The sequence below is a fragment of the Mobula birostris genome, chromosome 7, assembly GCF_030028105.1.
Source record: "Mobula birostris isolate sMobBir1 chromosome 7, sMobBir1.hap1, whole genome shotgun sequence".
Lineage (NCBI taxonomy): Eukaryota > Metazoa > Chordata > Chondrichthyes > Myliobatiformes > Myliobatidae > Mobula > Mobula birostris.
Genome location: NC_092376.1, coordinates 137,977,618 through 137,995,094, shown reverse-complemented (window position 1 = coordinate 137,995,094; position 17,477 = coordinate 137,977,618). Strand labels below are relative to the sequence as shown.

At 38.0% G+C, this 17,477-nt stretch overlaps 1 protein-coding gene across 3 annotated transcripts in view; it reads left to right on the top strand.

The window, feature by feature from the left end:
- slc23a1 (solute carrier family 23 member 1) overlaps positions 1-17,477 on the top strand; it is a 170,606-nt gene that overhangs the window by 119,615 nt on the left and 33,514 nt on the right. For all 3 annotated transcript variants that reach the window (XM_072264450.1, XM_072264451.1, XM_072264449.1), the window contains exons 5-11: positions 72-160; positions 842-909; positions 5,072-5,253; positions 6,428-6,548; positions 14,695-14,851; positions 15,587-15,734; positions 16,059-16,164. In XM_072264450.1, the coding sequence (XP_072120551.1) occupies positions 72-160; positions 842-909; positions 5,072-5,253; positions 6,428-6,548; positions 14,695-14,851; positions 15,587-15,734; positions 16,059-16,164 (871 nt within the window). The remainder of the gene's footprint in view (positions 1-71; positions 161-841; positions 910-5,071; positions 5,254-6,427; positions 6,549-14,694; positions 14,852-15,586; positions 15,735-16,058; positions 16,165-17,477) is intronic.

The window sequence follows — 17,477 nt, the reverse complement described above, 5'->3', positions numbered from 1 at the left end:
ACCAAAATTACAGCTGCTTAAAATTCAGTCTTGTCTGCTTTGTTAAACTTTCTAAATTTTGATTTGCTTAGGCTTCCCTTATTTCAAGCAAGTGCCCTAGCGTTTCTTGTTCCTGCCAGAGCTATTCTTGCTCTAGACAAATGGAAGTGTCCAACTGAAGGTATTTAAAGCTTCTTCTGTTAACAATTAACTCAGCAAAGCATTTACAAATCCTCAAAAGTACAATTCTAGGCTATTGCTCATCATTCAATGACTAACACAGTGATAGTTGTGCACTCTTGTTATATCTCACCGGTGTAAAATGTGGGGCATTGTAAAAAAAATACATTAGAGAATGCTATCACTCAAACTCCCTGTTGCATTATGTACACACAGATCTGAAGTACTGTATTCGAGTAAGCTGTTAAATTTTACAGTCTAAAATTTAGACAAACCTGCATGTTCTAGATAAGACACATCAAAGTTGCTGGTGAACGCAGCAGGCCAGGCAGCATCCTGACGAAGGGTCTCGGCCTGAAACGTCGACTGCACCTCTTCCTAGAGATGCTGCCTGGCCTGCTGCGTTCACCAGCAACTTTGATGTGTGTTGCTTGAATTTCTAGCATCTGCAGAATTCCTGTTGTTTGTGTTCTGGATAAGAACTGGTTGCAAATCTCTTGACCACTAATTCATTCTTTTGAATAGAACACAACCTGTCATGCCAAATCACACTGAAAAGTGGTTATTGAAATTAGGCATTAAGCTTGGCAAGCTATCTATATAGTGAATGGGATGAAAAGATATTTTAAGGAAGTATTTTGAAACAATAATTCATCATTAATTTCTATAAATTAATTTACAGAGGAGATTTATGGAAATTGGACCTTGCCATTCAACACAACTCACATATGGCATCCAAGGATGAGAGAAGTAAAGTATCAAATATGAAGCTTTGTTGATACCAACAAGGAAATCAACTGGTGGCTCCAAAGGGAAATCACTTCCAATTTTTTCTTTATTATCCAGTTTTTCCATTTCAAATCCTTGGTAGAATCACCCATTTTTCAAATGAGAAAAAGTGTCCAGTTCTTGGTGGCTTGGCAGGTTGAAGGCATTTTTAAAAATATGATTATCTTAACTGCTTATCACTTGTATGGTTGATGGGTTGGGGAATGTCAATAAAATGGAAATCAATACGTTTGAGTAGCTTAAACATTGAAGTGACAAATAGTCAGCATTGATGAGGATTTTCATCTCAAAAATATTACTTTTTTTATATTGCATTGCTTTCTTTTTTTCTTCTTAGAAATGGAAACTTAAACATATAGCCATGAAATATTTTCTGACAGTGGTCAGGAAACTTTTCACTTTAAGTCGTTTACTCTGTATATTCTGCAGATTATCCCCAGGTCTCTGAACTGTGTTCCATTTGAACTGATATTTCAAAATGAATAACGTATACCACTTTATAAATTCTTCTTATAAATAATTATTTTCTTATCTGAGCTAAAACCCCTAACACGATCAGTATGTAATGGTAATATCACCTTTATTCCTATTACTGGTGGTTTCAGTGAATCCCTAAACATAACCAAAAATAGAAATTGCAATGGGCACCGGAGGGTCTAAAACCCCATAAACCAAATAGGTCAATTGATGAAATTCCTCTTGCACTTTGCATTTAACTGCTTAACAACGCAAATTTAAAACAAGACAATCAAAGCTGCAATGTAATTTCCTTTCTAGATTTACTTTGTATTTATGAAAACTACAACACGTTCATAAATTTGAGGGAACAACTAAATATCACACAAGGATGTACTACTTTATAAGACACTGGTCAGACAGTTCTTGGATTATTATAAACCGTTTGGGGCTCTTATTTAAGAGTGAATGGGTTAACATTGGAGAGAGATCCAGAGGAGGTTCACTGGAATGATTCCAGGAATGAAAGGGTTATTGTATGAGGAGCATTTGATGGCTCAGGGCCTGAACTCACTGGAGTTTTCACTGAAACCTATTGAATATTGAAAAGCCTAGATAGGTTGGATTTGGAGAGGGTATTTTCTGCAGTAGAGGAGTCTAGGACCACAGGGCATAACCTCAGAATAGAAAAAGAACATACAAGATGAAGAGCTTCTTTACCCAGAGGATGGTGGATCTGAGGAATTCATTGCCACAGGTGGCTGTGGAGGCCGTCATTGGGTATATTTAAAGCGGAGGTTGATAGTTTCTTGATTAATTAGGGTGTCAAAGGTTACAGGGAGAAGGCAGGGGAATGGAGTTGCAGGGGATGTCAGCCATGGTAAAATTGCAAAGCAGATTCAATTGGCTGAATAGCCTAATTCTGCCCCTGTGCCGTATAGTCTTGTATTTTTTTTCTTTTTGAAGCATATCACAATTTAAATGCATTCTGTCCTTCTATGTAATTTGATACTAGGGTATAACTGTTTTATTGAGTCTGCAACCCTTTGACTTCAGGTCCATGCTGACTATTAAGTGTCCATAGACGCTAATCATTCACTTCCTATCCCTTCAGACTTTACCACTCACAATACACTAGAGAGTTTAGTGGCTAATTGTCTGATGCAGCTGGAGCACTTTGAGGGAGGAAATGGGGGAAACCCACAAGTATTTTCTGCTTAAAGCATTCAGCCACATTACTATAGAGAAATTCTTTTGGAATAATACAAGGTAAAATAATTTATGAGTTTTTGTGATGATTGCTTACAATCTGAATCACTCAATCTTAGCTTTGAAGTTTAATGGATGCTGAGTAAATTCAAAATAAAATTACATTTTAATGTCCAGCAACATAAAAGCTTTTCATATTTATTACCTATTTGGTCTTATATGCACATTATAATCTTCATACTATTTAAAATATGTACACTGTTAGTGGCGTTAAATGCCAGAGGACACTATTGTAGATGAGTGTCTCTCCTCTCCATTTTAACTGTTTGAAAGAATACTCAGAAAAAAAAAGCGGATTCATTTTTGGAGTCCAGTGGAGTTCCCAGTCACTTGTAATAACAGTTTTGTTAATCAAATGGCAAAAGTAATTAGCATCATAGTCTGTAATTAAAAACAATGCTCCTATAGTTTTAAATTGAATTTTTCTATCAACATAATGGACTAAAATTTGAAGTTCATTTTCTGTGAAACTAACAAAGCCTTTAATATATAACTCTACAGACCTTAGTGCAAGCATATGCACATGCAATTTATTTGCAAGTATTATAATTTCTGTAGTTAAGCAGTCTGTTGTAATTTCTTATTTACCTGCCTCCCATCTGAGGCTTGCACAGCATTGAGATATGATAACTGTTGATCAAATAACATTTTAAATTTGGAAACAATTAGGCATTTGTAATCTGTGTTTTCCTACGTGTTTTTAATGAAGCCACACATAGAGTAATATTTGGCAAACAGAGCTCTAAAATATTTGGGTCATTTCAGGTTCTCAGAATATGCTTGATGGTACACTCAATCAAATACATCACATTTATTAAAAAGGGAGGCAGCATAATAAATATAAATGGGGGAAGAAAATGGTGAAGCAAGTTCAAACTTCAATGAGGTTTTGATGTTTTTTGAACTTAACTATATCAATATTTAATCTTGCTGATCTTGGCAACTTACTGTTGCACACGTCTGTGTTTTTCTAATTTTACTCAATTGTTCCATGTCATTTCTTCAACTATGTCAATGTCATTTTGATTGTATAAATCATTGGACTCACTATTCGCTGCAGTATTTTACTCAGAAACTGAGAACTACTTGAACCTGTACAAATCTCTCACCTATGTTTATGAGATAATTCTCAGAACTCCATATCTCCAGTCTCTAATATCTTGCTATCTAATATTCCTACTGTTCTTGGTACATTGATCTTGTAATGATAACCTGTTCCCTTTTTAGAGAATGTGTTGTGATGTTTGCTTTGTTTCAACTCCTGGTGTCTATCGTCTTTCAGATTCAGCAGACTTATATACTACATCTTGTCTTCTGTGCATCAGCATTCCTTCAGCAGACTACTCGATAATGGAATGTGGTGTTGATTTATAGCTCAGAAGAGAATCTGCAAGTCGTTACTTCATAATAATACCTAATCTGCCTTGCATGATATTTTGCTTTAGTGTCTTTTGCTGTACATACTGATCTTTCATCTTTTCCATTTGAAGCTGAACGATAAGAAAATATGAAATGTTTGATTCTATTGCTTTTCACAAACTGTTTAAATTGAAATGACTAGAATTGTGAACTATTTATCCCATACAATCTCCCTGGGAAGAGAATTTGTTGCAAAAATAAATTGGAGTTCTTCCATAGTGTCTTCAGTGTTGATATATGACCACCACCTCCCATGCTTTATAGTAGTTCATTTTAAATAACTACTCACCATTATGTGCAATTAACCATGCTTTTCTTGCTGTAATCAATATGGACACACTGGAACAGCCTTAAGTGGTGCTTGTCCTTATGATCTACAATCTTGAGGGAATGTGTACTTTTGATGGTTCTTCCAGATCTTTATCCACACTAGCCACTGAACAAAGCTATAAAACTTTTTGTTAACAATCACCAAATGTTCCAAGTGAAGCTCCTTATTCCTCTGGGCAATGATACGTGCAATCAAATACATCATGCAGAGATAGTCAATGCACCTATCCAATAATGAAAATATTTTAAATATTTTCCTGTTTATGAAGCTCCCACATTGAGGTGGGTGCTAAATTTCATTGTGTCAGCAGCAATGTCCCTCTCAAGTTTGGCATTAAATTGCATTGTCCTCCCCATCTCTAATTTACTACCCCATTCAATTTTACTGCAGATCCTCTGTTTAACTTTATTAACTAAGAAAAAGCATGCATTCTTGCTGTCTCCTGTATGCTGTGACTAAACCCTCAGCTAACAAATTCTTAGACCATTTGCTTATTGCCATGATTCTACATGAATAGTTTATAAAAATTGCTTATTTTATATGTGCTACTGAATATTGGATCTGTGTTAATAATACTACCACAGCATCTTTGAGTATATGATGTTTTACTTGAGCAGTAACATTTCTGAATTTCCTTCCATAATTCAGATACAAGGTGCAATTATCATATCCAGCCTGGCTGAAGTGCTGATTGGCTTCCTGGGCCTTCCTGGTGCACTCTTGAATTACATAGGACCACTCACTGTTACCCCTACGGTCTCCCTGATAGGATTGTCTGTGTTCCAGGCAGCTGGAGAGAGAGCTGGGTCGCACTGGGGCATTTCCATGTTGTAAGTACAGTATCTGATTCACTTTTTGAAATAACAATTATCCTGGGCAAGAATAAAGACAATATAAATCATTACGCATCTGAAACTTTTCCTATACCAATATCTTCACATCCCATCTCTATCACTGTCCTCAGATGTTCATCTTCTTTTGTCCAAAAGTTGGTGATTCTTTTACCTCTTTTTAAATGGTTAGCATGGTTTTGGTGAATTCTGTGAATGTACCTGAAATTTAACAATATCACTGGACCACAATTAACTGTATCCTCAAGTTTAAGATGAAGTTTAAGTCTTACTGTATATGATTTCTGGCCTTTGTCATGACCTGGCGCTGAAGGCAGCAGTGGGGCAGGAAATTGAATACACCTTCAGCTTAATCTCTCTTGCGACATGCAGATGTAGGAGCTAAGTTGATCCAAGTAAATTATCAGTTGTTTTGGAAGAATCAACAAAATCTCTGTGTTTAGTTCTATTGCCACTAAACACACAATGTGTGATACTGTGATGGGACTAACATGCTCCCTATGTATGGATCCTTCCATTAGGATATTATTTTACTACTTCCTGCCCTCATGGCACTAGCCCTCCTCCATTTCTGGCAGTGTTCAGGACTTATTTCGTCATGTTAGTAGCTTCCTCTCAGTTTTCACTACTCTCAGTCATGCAAGTCCTGAGTGGAGACTCCGATGTACTGTTGCACTCAGATGCAGAAGGATCATTCATTGCTGTTTCCAGCACAATTTTTTTTTACCAGTCAGGGTTGTTAGCCCTGAGCTGAACTCCCAAACCTGGATGACCAGCGGACTACTCTTGGTCTGATCTGTTTGGTATGGGTGATCCTAACAAGAACCAAAACGTAAAGCCCTGACTCCAGCCAGCATAGCTCTCTGGGTCATTGAGGCACACAAGCCTCCAAACCACGACAAGGTTGTGGTCCCCTTAGAGAATTAGGATATTTTCACTTTCATGTTATTGCACAGATTGAATTTCTACAAATGTAATTTTAATGTATATGTTGTATAAAAATGTTTTAGTAAATATAGATTTGAGTGCCAGTCATAATCTATTACCATAAGCAATGACAGCTATTTGTTAGTGCTGCGGGTAATGAGTTAATTTATAAATAATGTCAGTGTGTTCACTACATTTATATTGCAATTTCTTTTTATTTTCTTAGAACTATTTTTTTGATTGTACTCTTTGCCCAGTACCTGCGTGATGTGAATTTCATAGTACCTGCTTTTAGACGTGGAAAGGGATGTACAACAGCAAAGATACAAGTTTTCAAAATGTTTCCGGTAAAGAAATTAATTAAATCTTGATACTATTCATAACTTCTAGTCACATTTCAATTTATCAGTTGTTACTCTGCCCTGCAAAAGATACTATTCAAATTTTGTACCTTCCTTCAATATTTGAATATACAAGTTGATGTTTCCAAACAATAAATATCAAAACTTCTAAATAATTGGATACTTGGCCAAATAATCAAAAAAAATGTGTAACTTAAAATGCAGTTTTAAATTGTTTTTCTAAGGATATACCTTGAATCAAATTTGAAGGAATTTTGCACTCCAGGTAAATAACATTACATAAATGTTTCTCAAATGTAGCTTTCCTGCTGTAACAAACATTTAATTGTATAAGAGACATTTGAAGCTGACATTTAATACAGAGCAGATTATTTTTCAGACTTTGTTTAATGTTTGAAGAACTGTAAGTTCCCAAATGTATTCTTCCTGCCATTTGGAAATTCAAGTGTATTTTCTGGAACTTTCTCAGGTGTACAGTATTATATGTGCATTAACAACTGGAAGATTTTTACATTGCTTTGTTTATAGCAGGATGAAATATATGATTTGACAATAAGAAAGTTGTCTTTATAAACTACAATTTTACATTTTAAATTTCAGTAGAGAGCTATACCTGGCATGATATCTGATGGATTGTGGTTCCACCACTTCTTGTTTGAAATCTTGGAAAAAGTAGAAAGTTCCATCTTAATACAGTGCTTAGTATAATTGCCAAGCAACTGCAGGATTTATGGGAGCATCTTTCAAAACACACTAGCAGTCTGTACATGTACCTCAAAGCCCTAATATTCTGCTTCCTGGTAACCTTCCATGTTTAACCAGTTAGTATCAGTGCAGACAACATATTGCCCAAGTTGGTTTCTTTTCTTTTTAAATGCCTCCATACTTTGAAACTGTCCATTTGTGTGCAGGTTTAAGAACTCACTTTCAATACTTCCCCTCAATTTTACATTTATCAGTTCCAAATGAGTTAAATGTAAAGCAAAGATGATGTGCAAAAATGCCAGGGAATTGTAGAATGTCCTAGTATGAAATATTTTTCAAGGATGTTTTCTTGCCAATGTGAGTTGAAAAGCAACTGGCATCCTATGTCTTGGAAGGGTAATCTTCATTATCCTTCAAATCCTCTGGGCTTCCCTCCTCCCCACTTCTTTCTCCCTAGGCCTCCTGTCCCATGATCCTCTCATATCCCTTTTGCCAATCAACTTTCCAGCTCTTGGCTCCATCCCTCCCACTCTTGTCTTCTCCTATCATTTTGGATCTCCTCCTCCCCCTCCCACTTTCCAATCTCTTACTATCTCTTCTTTCAGTTAGTCCTGACGAAGATTTTCGGCCCGAAACGTCAACTGTACCTCTTCCTAGAGATGCTGCCTGGCCTGCTGCGTTCACCAGCAATTTTTATGTGTGTTGCTTGAAATTCCAGCATCAGCAGATTTCCTTGTGCTTTCATTATTTGATTTCTAGTTTTACCTTTTTTCCTCAAGTAATTTATATCAATTACCAGAGACTTTGTAATAACTCTATAAGATTGCAAGACCCATCTGTTGCTGTCCCCACAAAGCTGTGCATTCATAGCTGATATAGTGTGGCACAACTTATGAGTTAGTCAGTAGCCTGAAAGGTCATAAAGTCACTGATACAAATCCTCCCTGTTAAGTTTTATATTGCACTCATTGTTGGAGGCTGTTGTTCCTGGTAGGTATATGTTTGGGGAGGCTGGGGGTGGGGGAGCAAGAACATCATGCAGCAAAAGGCAGGATGCTACATCTATATTGGTAGCAATTTTTATCCTTGTGACCTAATATTCAACTTGTTTTAAATTTTAAATGAAGCTTGTTTTTAAAATTGCAAAGCAGGCATGTCAATTCATCAACTTATTTTCATGTGATTTGCAGAAACTGATCTACCTATAGATTATTAAAAATCATTGTGCAAGGATATGCAACTGAATGTGTGTCATATAATTAAAGTCATAATTGACCATAGTACTAACTTTCAAACTAACTACACCAGGCCATTAAAAGGAATAACTTTGAAAAGAGCATTTAAAACTTGTATTGAAACTCAATGATTTTTATGGTATTGGATGGTTGAGTAGTTGCGTTCCATCCTGAGGTGGAAACAAAGAATCCTATTGTGTATTTCTGGAGAAAAAAAAAAGTGAAGAATTTATCTCGGATGCTCTGGCCAGAATTTCTTCCTCAATAGCAGGCTGGATTAGAAAACTCAGTGAGGTTAAAGGTTACTCGAAAGGTTGTAGTGGCATTTTGATGACTGGTCCTTTGCTATAGTGAAATAGATATATGAAGTTGCCTGGTGGAAACCCTGTGATAGCTGCTTCCTGGACATGGTCTAAGTGTCTTGCATTATTCCACAGGTTGGGTGCAATGATAATGTCAGGGGCAAAAGGTTTAGAACTGTCTTGAAGTTTCTAGAGGATATTATGACCAAGGAATAGTTTCACTTCAGGAACCATCAGATTTTTCAGATATGTAATGTTTATTTAAAAACAAATGTTTGAATCTCAGGGCAAGTATCTGGTTCTTACTATTTTGCTGTTCATGTGTAAATTGGCAGCCATTTTTCCTACATTGACAACTGAGATAAAACACTTCTTGTACTCCAATGGCTGGAAGGTTTTGTAGGATACTGAGGTTAAGAAAGCTATCTACAAATTTCAGTTGCTCTTTTTCTCAGTCACTTATTCATATTTCCTTGAAATTATAAGATTCTTCCAGTATTATGTATGACATTTTCCTACTCCGTCGGCTCCAGTTTTGTCATTAATTGGTTATATTTACTCAGCCCTGCTTGTTCAAAATAATACCATTGCTTGATTATGCACAAAGCCTTCAGTGAGGCCAAAAAAATCAATATGCTCATCCCAGCTTCTATTGATTCCATTTATTTTTTGTATTCAGATATGTATCCATGACAAGCTGCACCTGAATGAGAATAGGAATGTGGGCATGATGCATCGGCATGCTAACAAAATGCATTCTCAATGCATTTGTGCTTCTGACTGCCACGTGTCCAGGGAATATTTTTCAATCCATTGTTGTAGCTGGGCCATTTTTAATATGAGATTCCACCCCCCCCCCCAATATATCTTTGAACTGCTCAAATTCCATGTGTATCTGAAGTCCCACACTAATGTTCTCTGTTAGCCTGTTCAAAAACAAAATGCTTAGTTCACTGAAGAGGGTGAGTCCAGCCAATGTTTGAAGTGCCATGATATTGATCTCTACTGAATCTTTGCTGTAATATTTAGAATTATAATGTTTGGTAAGTATTTGTAATATCTTTCTTTGGAAGTAGCAATTATTTTAATAAGTTGAGAAAATACTCTCCAAGCATCCTGGAAATTTTGGTGCACCTAAAAGGAAGTTGCAGAGACAGAGGGGGTGGAGGGAGGTTAGCAATGAGATATTAATGATTATTTAAATTGTGCGCCTCCACTGTGAATTTCAGGAGCATCCATAACTATTGAAAGTACGTTACACTTTTTCATCATGGATAATGGGTGACCCATGAAAGAAGCCATGTCCAAGCCTTTGCCACCCTCTTTCGGCTGGCACCGTGACCACTGGGCTATCGGTCTCTCTTGGTCTCCTGGTTTGTTATCTCCTGGCCCTTCTCTGCAAGTTAAAGCAACTTTCACTTCTCACGTCTCCTATTTCTCATGAGCTTATCAACCTCTTTGTTCTGGAGCTGCTGGCGGACCTGCCATGTGTCTCGAGCCTTTTTTTTAATTCTTAGCTATCTTGTGAAGATGGTGGTGATAAGTGGTGGCTCTTTGCATGCAGCTCCAATGGGAATCATCGAATATTCCCATTTAGAACTATTACAGCTGAAATCCTGTCACAAATGGGTACTTCAGTAAGCAACATTGTTTTAAGACATTTAAAAATCTACTGAGACTCAAAATTGGTGAATCCTGGACTGCAGGCTCGGGTTGCGAGTGCAGTTCCCCTTTAAGGAAATGGAAGTACAGAAGGAGAGCCTGTCTGCAGGTGTGATTGAAACACTAGCCTTAGACCTCCACTTTTGACTGTCCTGCTGGAAAATGTAGTCTCTAAAAAATAAAACTGAAGATTTCAGAGCAAGATTGCGGTACCAGAAGGACATTAGGGACAGCTCTGTACTTTGCATCATGGAAATATGGCTCTAAGCCACCATTTTTGATGTAGTGCTACAACCTGATCTCTTCACTATTCTCTGCAAAGACAGGAGACCTCAATCTTTTAGAGGTGATGTATGCTTTATGATTAACTATTCGTAATGCACAGATGTGGCAGTTTTTTCTCAATCCTGCTCACCTGACCTGGAACATCTAGTGATCGAATGTTGTACATTTTATCTGCTGATGGAGTTTTCCACCATCTTGGTAGTGGTGTACATTCCACCTCAGGCCAGTGTCAGGCAGGCACTGGAGGAACTGAGCACTGTGATCAGCAGTCATGAAACAGTGTACGTAGATGCCTTCCCTATCATGTGAGAGATATCAACCAGGCCAGCTAGAAGTCTTTGAACAATTATACCCACATATCACCTGAGGAACGAGAGAAGCCAATACACTTGACCATTGCTATACCACCATAAAGAATGCCTTACTGTGCCATCCCACACCCACATTTTGAAAATTCTGATTACTTGGCTGTTATTTTAATTCTGGTGTATAGGCAGAGACAAAGAACACTGCATTAGTGGTGAGGACGAAGAAGATATGTTCAAGGAAGGTGAAGGAGTGCTTACAGGACTGCTTTAAGTCAATGGACTGGACAATGTTCAAGGATTCATCTATGAATCTGAATGAATATACTACAGTTGTCACCGACTTCATCCATGTGGATGACCTTGGGCCTTTGGGAACATAATGCACATACCAAAACTAAAAGCTATGGATGAAGCAGGAGTCTGAGGGCTAGATCTGTGGCATTCAAGACCGATCATCCAGAACGATACAAGAAGACCAAGTAAATTCTCTGGAAAGTCATTTTAAGAACAAAAAGACAATTCCAATTAAAGTTAGAGGTGGAATCGGATGCACGTCAGCTCTGGCAGGGTCTGCAGGCCATTACTTCCAACAAAGAGAAACTTAACATTATGAATGGCTGTGATGCTTCACTCCCAGATGAGCACAACACTTTTTATGCATGCTTTGAAAGAGAGAATAAAACTACAACTACAGCATCTGGTGAACCTGAGATCTCTGCCTTGGAGGCCGATGTCAGAATAACTTTCAAGAGGGTGAACCCTCGCACAGTGTCAGGCCCTGATGGTGTACTAAAAACTGTCTCAATCAACTGCTGAAAGTGTTCAAGGACATCTTCAATCTCTCACTGCTGCAGTGAGTGGTTGCCAACTGCTTCAAAAAGATGACAATCATACCAGTGCCCAAGAAGAGCTGTGTGAGTTACCTCAATGCATATCACCCAGTTGTACTCACATCTACTGTGATAAAGTGATTTGATTGGTTATGGCCAGAATCAGCTCCTGCCTAAGTAATCACCTGGACCCTCTGCAATTTGCCTCTTGCCACAATAGGTCTACACTAGATACAGTTTCACTGGCTCACTACATGGCCTTGGATCGCCTGGACAAAAGCAATATCAGGCCGCTGTTTATTGATTACATCTCAGAGTTCAACACAATCATACCCTCAGTTCAAATCAACAAGCTCCAAAACCTGGGCCTCTGTCTCTGTACATCCCTCTGCAACTGGATCCTTGACTTCCTCACCGGACGACCACAGTCGGTGTGCATTGGAAATAACATCTCCTCCTCGCTGGCAGTCAACACTGGCACAGCTCAAGGATGTGTGCTTAGTCCACTGCTCTACTCTTTGTACACCTATGACTTTGTGGCTAGGCTCAGCTCAAAAGCCATCTATAAATTTGTCGGTGACATAATTATCGTTGGCAGAATTTCAGATGGTGATGAGGAGATGTACAGGAGTGAGATAGATCAGCCTTGCACTCAATGTTAGTAAGACCAATTCCTTGTGGAATTGATTGTGGATTTCAGGAAGCGTAAGTCGAGGGAACACAAACCAGTCTTCGTCGAGGGTCCAGCAGTGGAAAAGGTGAGCAGTTTCAGTTTCCTGGGTGTCAACATCTCTGAAGATCTATCCTGGGCTGAACATTTTGATGTAATTACAAAAATATTACAAAACAGATGCTATATTTCATTAGAAATTTCAGGAGACTTGGTATGCCATCAATGATTCGCAAATTAGTTACAGCGGAGATGGCGGGGGTAAGTTTTTTCACGCCGAGAGTGGTGAGTACGTGGAATGGGCTGCCGGCGGCAGTGGTGGAGGCGGAAACAATAGGGTCTTTTAAGAGACTCCTAGATTGATACATGGAGCTTAGAAAAATAGAGGGCTATGGGTAAACCTAGGTAGTTGTAAGGTAAGGACATGTTCAGCACAGCTTTGTGGGCTGAAGGGCCTGTATTGTGCTGTAGGTTTTCTATGTTTCTAATTTCTGTACCATGGAGAGCATTCTAACTGGTTGCCTCACCATCTGGTATGCAGGGGCCAGGGCACAGGATCAGAAAAAGCTGCACAAAGTTGTAAACACAGCCAGCCCCACTATGGGCATTAGCTTCCGCAGCATTGAGGACATCTTTGAAAGATAATGCCTCAAAAAGGTGGCATCCATCATTAAGGACCCCCATCACCCAGGACATGTCTTCTTCTCATTGCTACCATCAAGGAGGTACAAGAACCTGAAGACACACGCTCAGAATTTTAGGAACAGCTTCTTCCCCTCTGCCATCAGATTTCTGAATGGACAATGAATTTACGAATGATTATTCACTTTTTGCTCTTTTTACACTACTTAATGTAATTTTTTATCTATACTTACTGTAATTTCTAGATTTTTTATTACTGTATGTACTGCAATGCACTGCTGCCACAAAGTAGCAAATTTCATATCATATGCCAATGATATTAAACCTGATTCTGATACTGAAGTAGTTGCTTGTGAGTCTAGAGATACAGTAAAATGATAACCAGCATTTGCAGCAAATAAACAGAATCTGAGGTCTGTTTAGACTATTCATGTTCTAACGGCCCATCAAGGCTTTGGTCTTTATTTCTTTTAACTCATTAGTCTTTTTACCCAAGAAGATATTTCAGAAGGGGACCCCAACTCAATGTATTGGCTAATAGTGTATTGCTAGTTGGAAAACATAGAAACATAGAAAACCTACAGGACAATATAGGCCCTTCGACCCACAAAGCTGTGCCAAACATGTACTTACCTTAGAAGTTACCTAGGGTTACCCATAGCCCTCTATTTTTCTGAGCTCCATGTACCTGTCCAGGAGTCTCTTAAAAGACCCTGTTGTATCCACCTCCACCACCGTTGCCGGCAGCTTGGAGCTATTTTGTTTACGACCTTTTGCTTTCGTACCTTGCATCCAGCTTTTTTTAAACTCCCTCTGTATATCCCACTTAGAATAGTGAATTCAAACTTCTATGTACTGGTTTGGACTGAGTCCCTGTTATTTCAGCAAAATGTCAGTCTAGTTGTGAAATTACATGCTTATTTTTCCTATTCAAACATATTTTCCAGTGCAGATTAATTGGGCAGAACCTGGCCAGCACTAGCATTTGTTCACCAGCTGCAGCTGATTTTAGTAAAATACTTCATGCCAGCTGACTGTAATGATGTTCCTTGTGCCAATGCATTCCTTATTTCGAGCTCCAATATCCCTCACAGAAAGGATCATTTTTATCATTCAAAATGATAATTTTAATCTAACTGAAATTCAGGCCAAGCTTCTGTTTTTAAGTAATTAGAAATTTATATGCTTACATTTTTCATTGTAATGTTCAGAGCTGTCAAAGCTGTTGACATTTACAGTCAAAGATTGCAAAAGCACAAGAAATTGAAGCAATCAAAATATGTTGTATATCCATTCAAGTCAAACTGAGCATAAAACTTGTCAGTTTTGAATAGTTTAATTGGCTTAAAGTATACAGGAAAAAGATGACTCTCATCAAAGTTTGCTGGGTGATGTAATTCTTCTCTGCACCCCAGAGTAAGTTTTAAAATGGCTTTTGTATTATAAATCCTGCATGAGCCTTACATCTGTCATAATTGTTCCCTTTTTCTAGATTATAATGGCCATCATGGTTGTATGGCTAATTTGTTATCTATTAACTCTCACTGATGTATTTCCAAAAAATCCTGAACAGTATGGATTCAAAGCACGAACAGATGCTAGAGGTGAAATAATGTCAACAGCACCCTGGTTCCGTATGCCATATCCTTGTAAGTAATTAGAAATATAAGAATATGTATATAAAATCTAATTTCTTATTGAGTGGGGGAAAGAAACGTGCAGTTACTGCTCAAAGAGAAATCCTGTAAATGAACACTAACACTCAGACAAATTGCTGTTTGTTGAAAGAACAAAACTAGTTCATTATAAAATTAATGATCTATTTTACATTAAATCTGCATGTGATCTGCATGTGAAAATGTTCTGCTTATTTAGCAATAAGCCAGTTCTGTATAACTATAGAAGGGTAAAAGTAATCAAACATTAATGCTGCTTTTATTATTTTAAGATTCAAAAGTTTTAATGGTCATACACAAGAGATTTGCCAGAATTATTTTGAGCTTTCAGGTGTGTAGATTTAATGGAGGACATGGGGTTCTTCCCTTCTAAACAGGGGAACTTTAGAGGAGTTGCAGTAGAATTGGTTATAACCATGAAGTAGATGGAAAGTAACCGATTGTGTTGGTAATTGGTAAGGGAAACAAAAGTGACTCACAGAAACGTTTACTTGGCACATGGTTAGAATCTGGAATGTGCTGACAGAGGAACCAGTGAAGATAGATTACAGGGCCATGAGACAGTGAGGAAGTTGTACCAGTATGGATCCTGGCAGAATGCCTTCCTGTGATTGCTTCCTTTAAATTGAACTTGGGGAAGCTAAAATGCATTCATTTTGTAAGAGCAACAAATGCTTTTAAATATTATTTATTTTTAAATCTAAACAGGTCAATGGGGTTTACCCACAATCACAGCAGCTGGAGTGCTGGGAATGTTCAGTGCAACGTTAGCAGGTATTATTGAATCGATAGGTGACTATTATGCCTGTGCTAGGTTAGCTGGAGCACCACCTCCACCGATCCATGCCTTAAACAGGTAAACAAACTACTCTTCTTATTCAGTAAGTTCTGTGAGCACGCGTGTGCTGATTTTAATCATTTGTGCAAAATTGCGAAGAATTTCAGGTAATTTACTAAACTCATACCAGTAAAGCAAGGTTATTTTAAGGATTCTCAAAAACTTCTAGAAATGGATGCGTAAATTTTAATGTTGAATCAGTCGATAGAACACCTAAAAGATATCGACAAGATTTCAAATTCTGCCTGTCATTTAAACTCCTTTGGTAATAGCCAAAATGTTTTACCTGCTTGCATAGGAGTAGAGCTGACTGTAACCTATAAGACTCCTTTTGTCTTCCAGAGGGATCTTCACTGAAGGAGTATCATGTATCATTGCAGGATTATTTGGTACAGGAAACGGTTCTACGTCATCCAGCCCAAACATTGGGGTCCTTGGGATTACAAAGGTATTTTTAATCTCTATCTCTTAATGTCTTTCCTTTTATTTTCTGCTGTTTTGTGTTCTTGTGTGCCTGGGAGTCTTCAAGCAAGATTTTCTAAAGGTTAAGGCAAGGAAGACAAATGCGATGTTACCATTCATTTTGAAAGGATTAGAATATAAAAGCAAACGTGTGATGCTGAGGCTTTATAAGGTAATGGTCAGACTGCATGGAGTATTGTGAGCAGTTTTAGCCCCTTATCTAGAAAAGGAGGTGCTGGCATTAGAGAGACTCTAGAGAAGATCCACGAGAATAAATCTGGAAATGAAAAAGTCAACGTACGAGGAGTGTTTTATGGCTCTGGGTTTAGTTTAGAAGAATTAAGTGGGCGGGGGGGGGTGGTGGTTCTCATTGAAACCTATTGAATGTTGAAAGGCCTAGATAGAGTGGAAGTGGACGTTTCCCTAAGTGTGTGTGTGTGTGTGTGTGTGTGTGTGTGTGATGTTGTGTCCATGACCAGAGGGCACAGGCTCAGAGTAGAGGGACATCCATTTAGAACAGAGGTGCAGAGGAATTTTTGTAGTTAGAGGTTGGTGATTCTGTGGAATTAATTTTCACAGGCAGTTATAAAGTCCAAGTCATTGCGTATATTTAAAGTGGAACTTGATAGGTTCTTGATTAGTGAGGGTGCCAAAGATTGCATAGAAAAGGCAGGAGAATGAGGTTGAGAAGGATAATAAACGAGCCATGATGAAATGGTGGAGTAGACTCGATGGGCTGAATGGATCAATTCTGCTCAATAGTCTTCATTGTAGATTCATACATAACCTGCCAGTATGCTTCCTTGTCGGTACTTATTCCAAGAATTATAGTATAAGAAATAGGTGCAATGTTACATTTTATCATTTACAGTTCCTTGATTTTTAAAAAAAACTGAACATTGAAGAGATAAATGGATATGGAGGATCTGATTGTGTAGAATAGCATTTGAATTGATGCCCTCTTGCGCCACTGAGGATAATAGTTACCATTACTTCAATTTGTAAATTGGACTAGATCTTGCTGTCTAAATAAATCTAACAAATGGTGTTACGTGCCTGCTATTATTTATGGAAGAACAGTGTAAGAATTTTTAAACATCAAACATCAACCAAGACATGAGTGCACTCTGGCTTAAAAATTCATTATTGTCTGAGTGACATGGTAAACAGACATAATGTGACAGATCAGTACTAGCTTTGGCAGTGGGCCTATGAACAGAAATTGTTATTGCATTGGGCACTAATGGATACACCTAACTTCTCTTTGCTGTTTCCCTCCCATATGAATTGGGTAGAAGG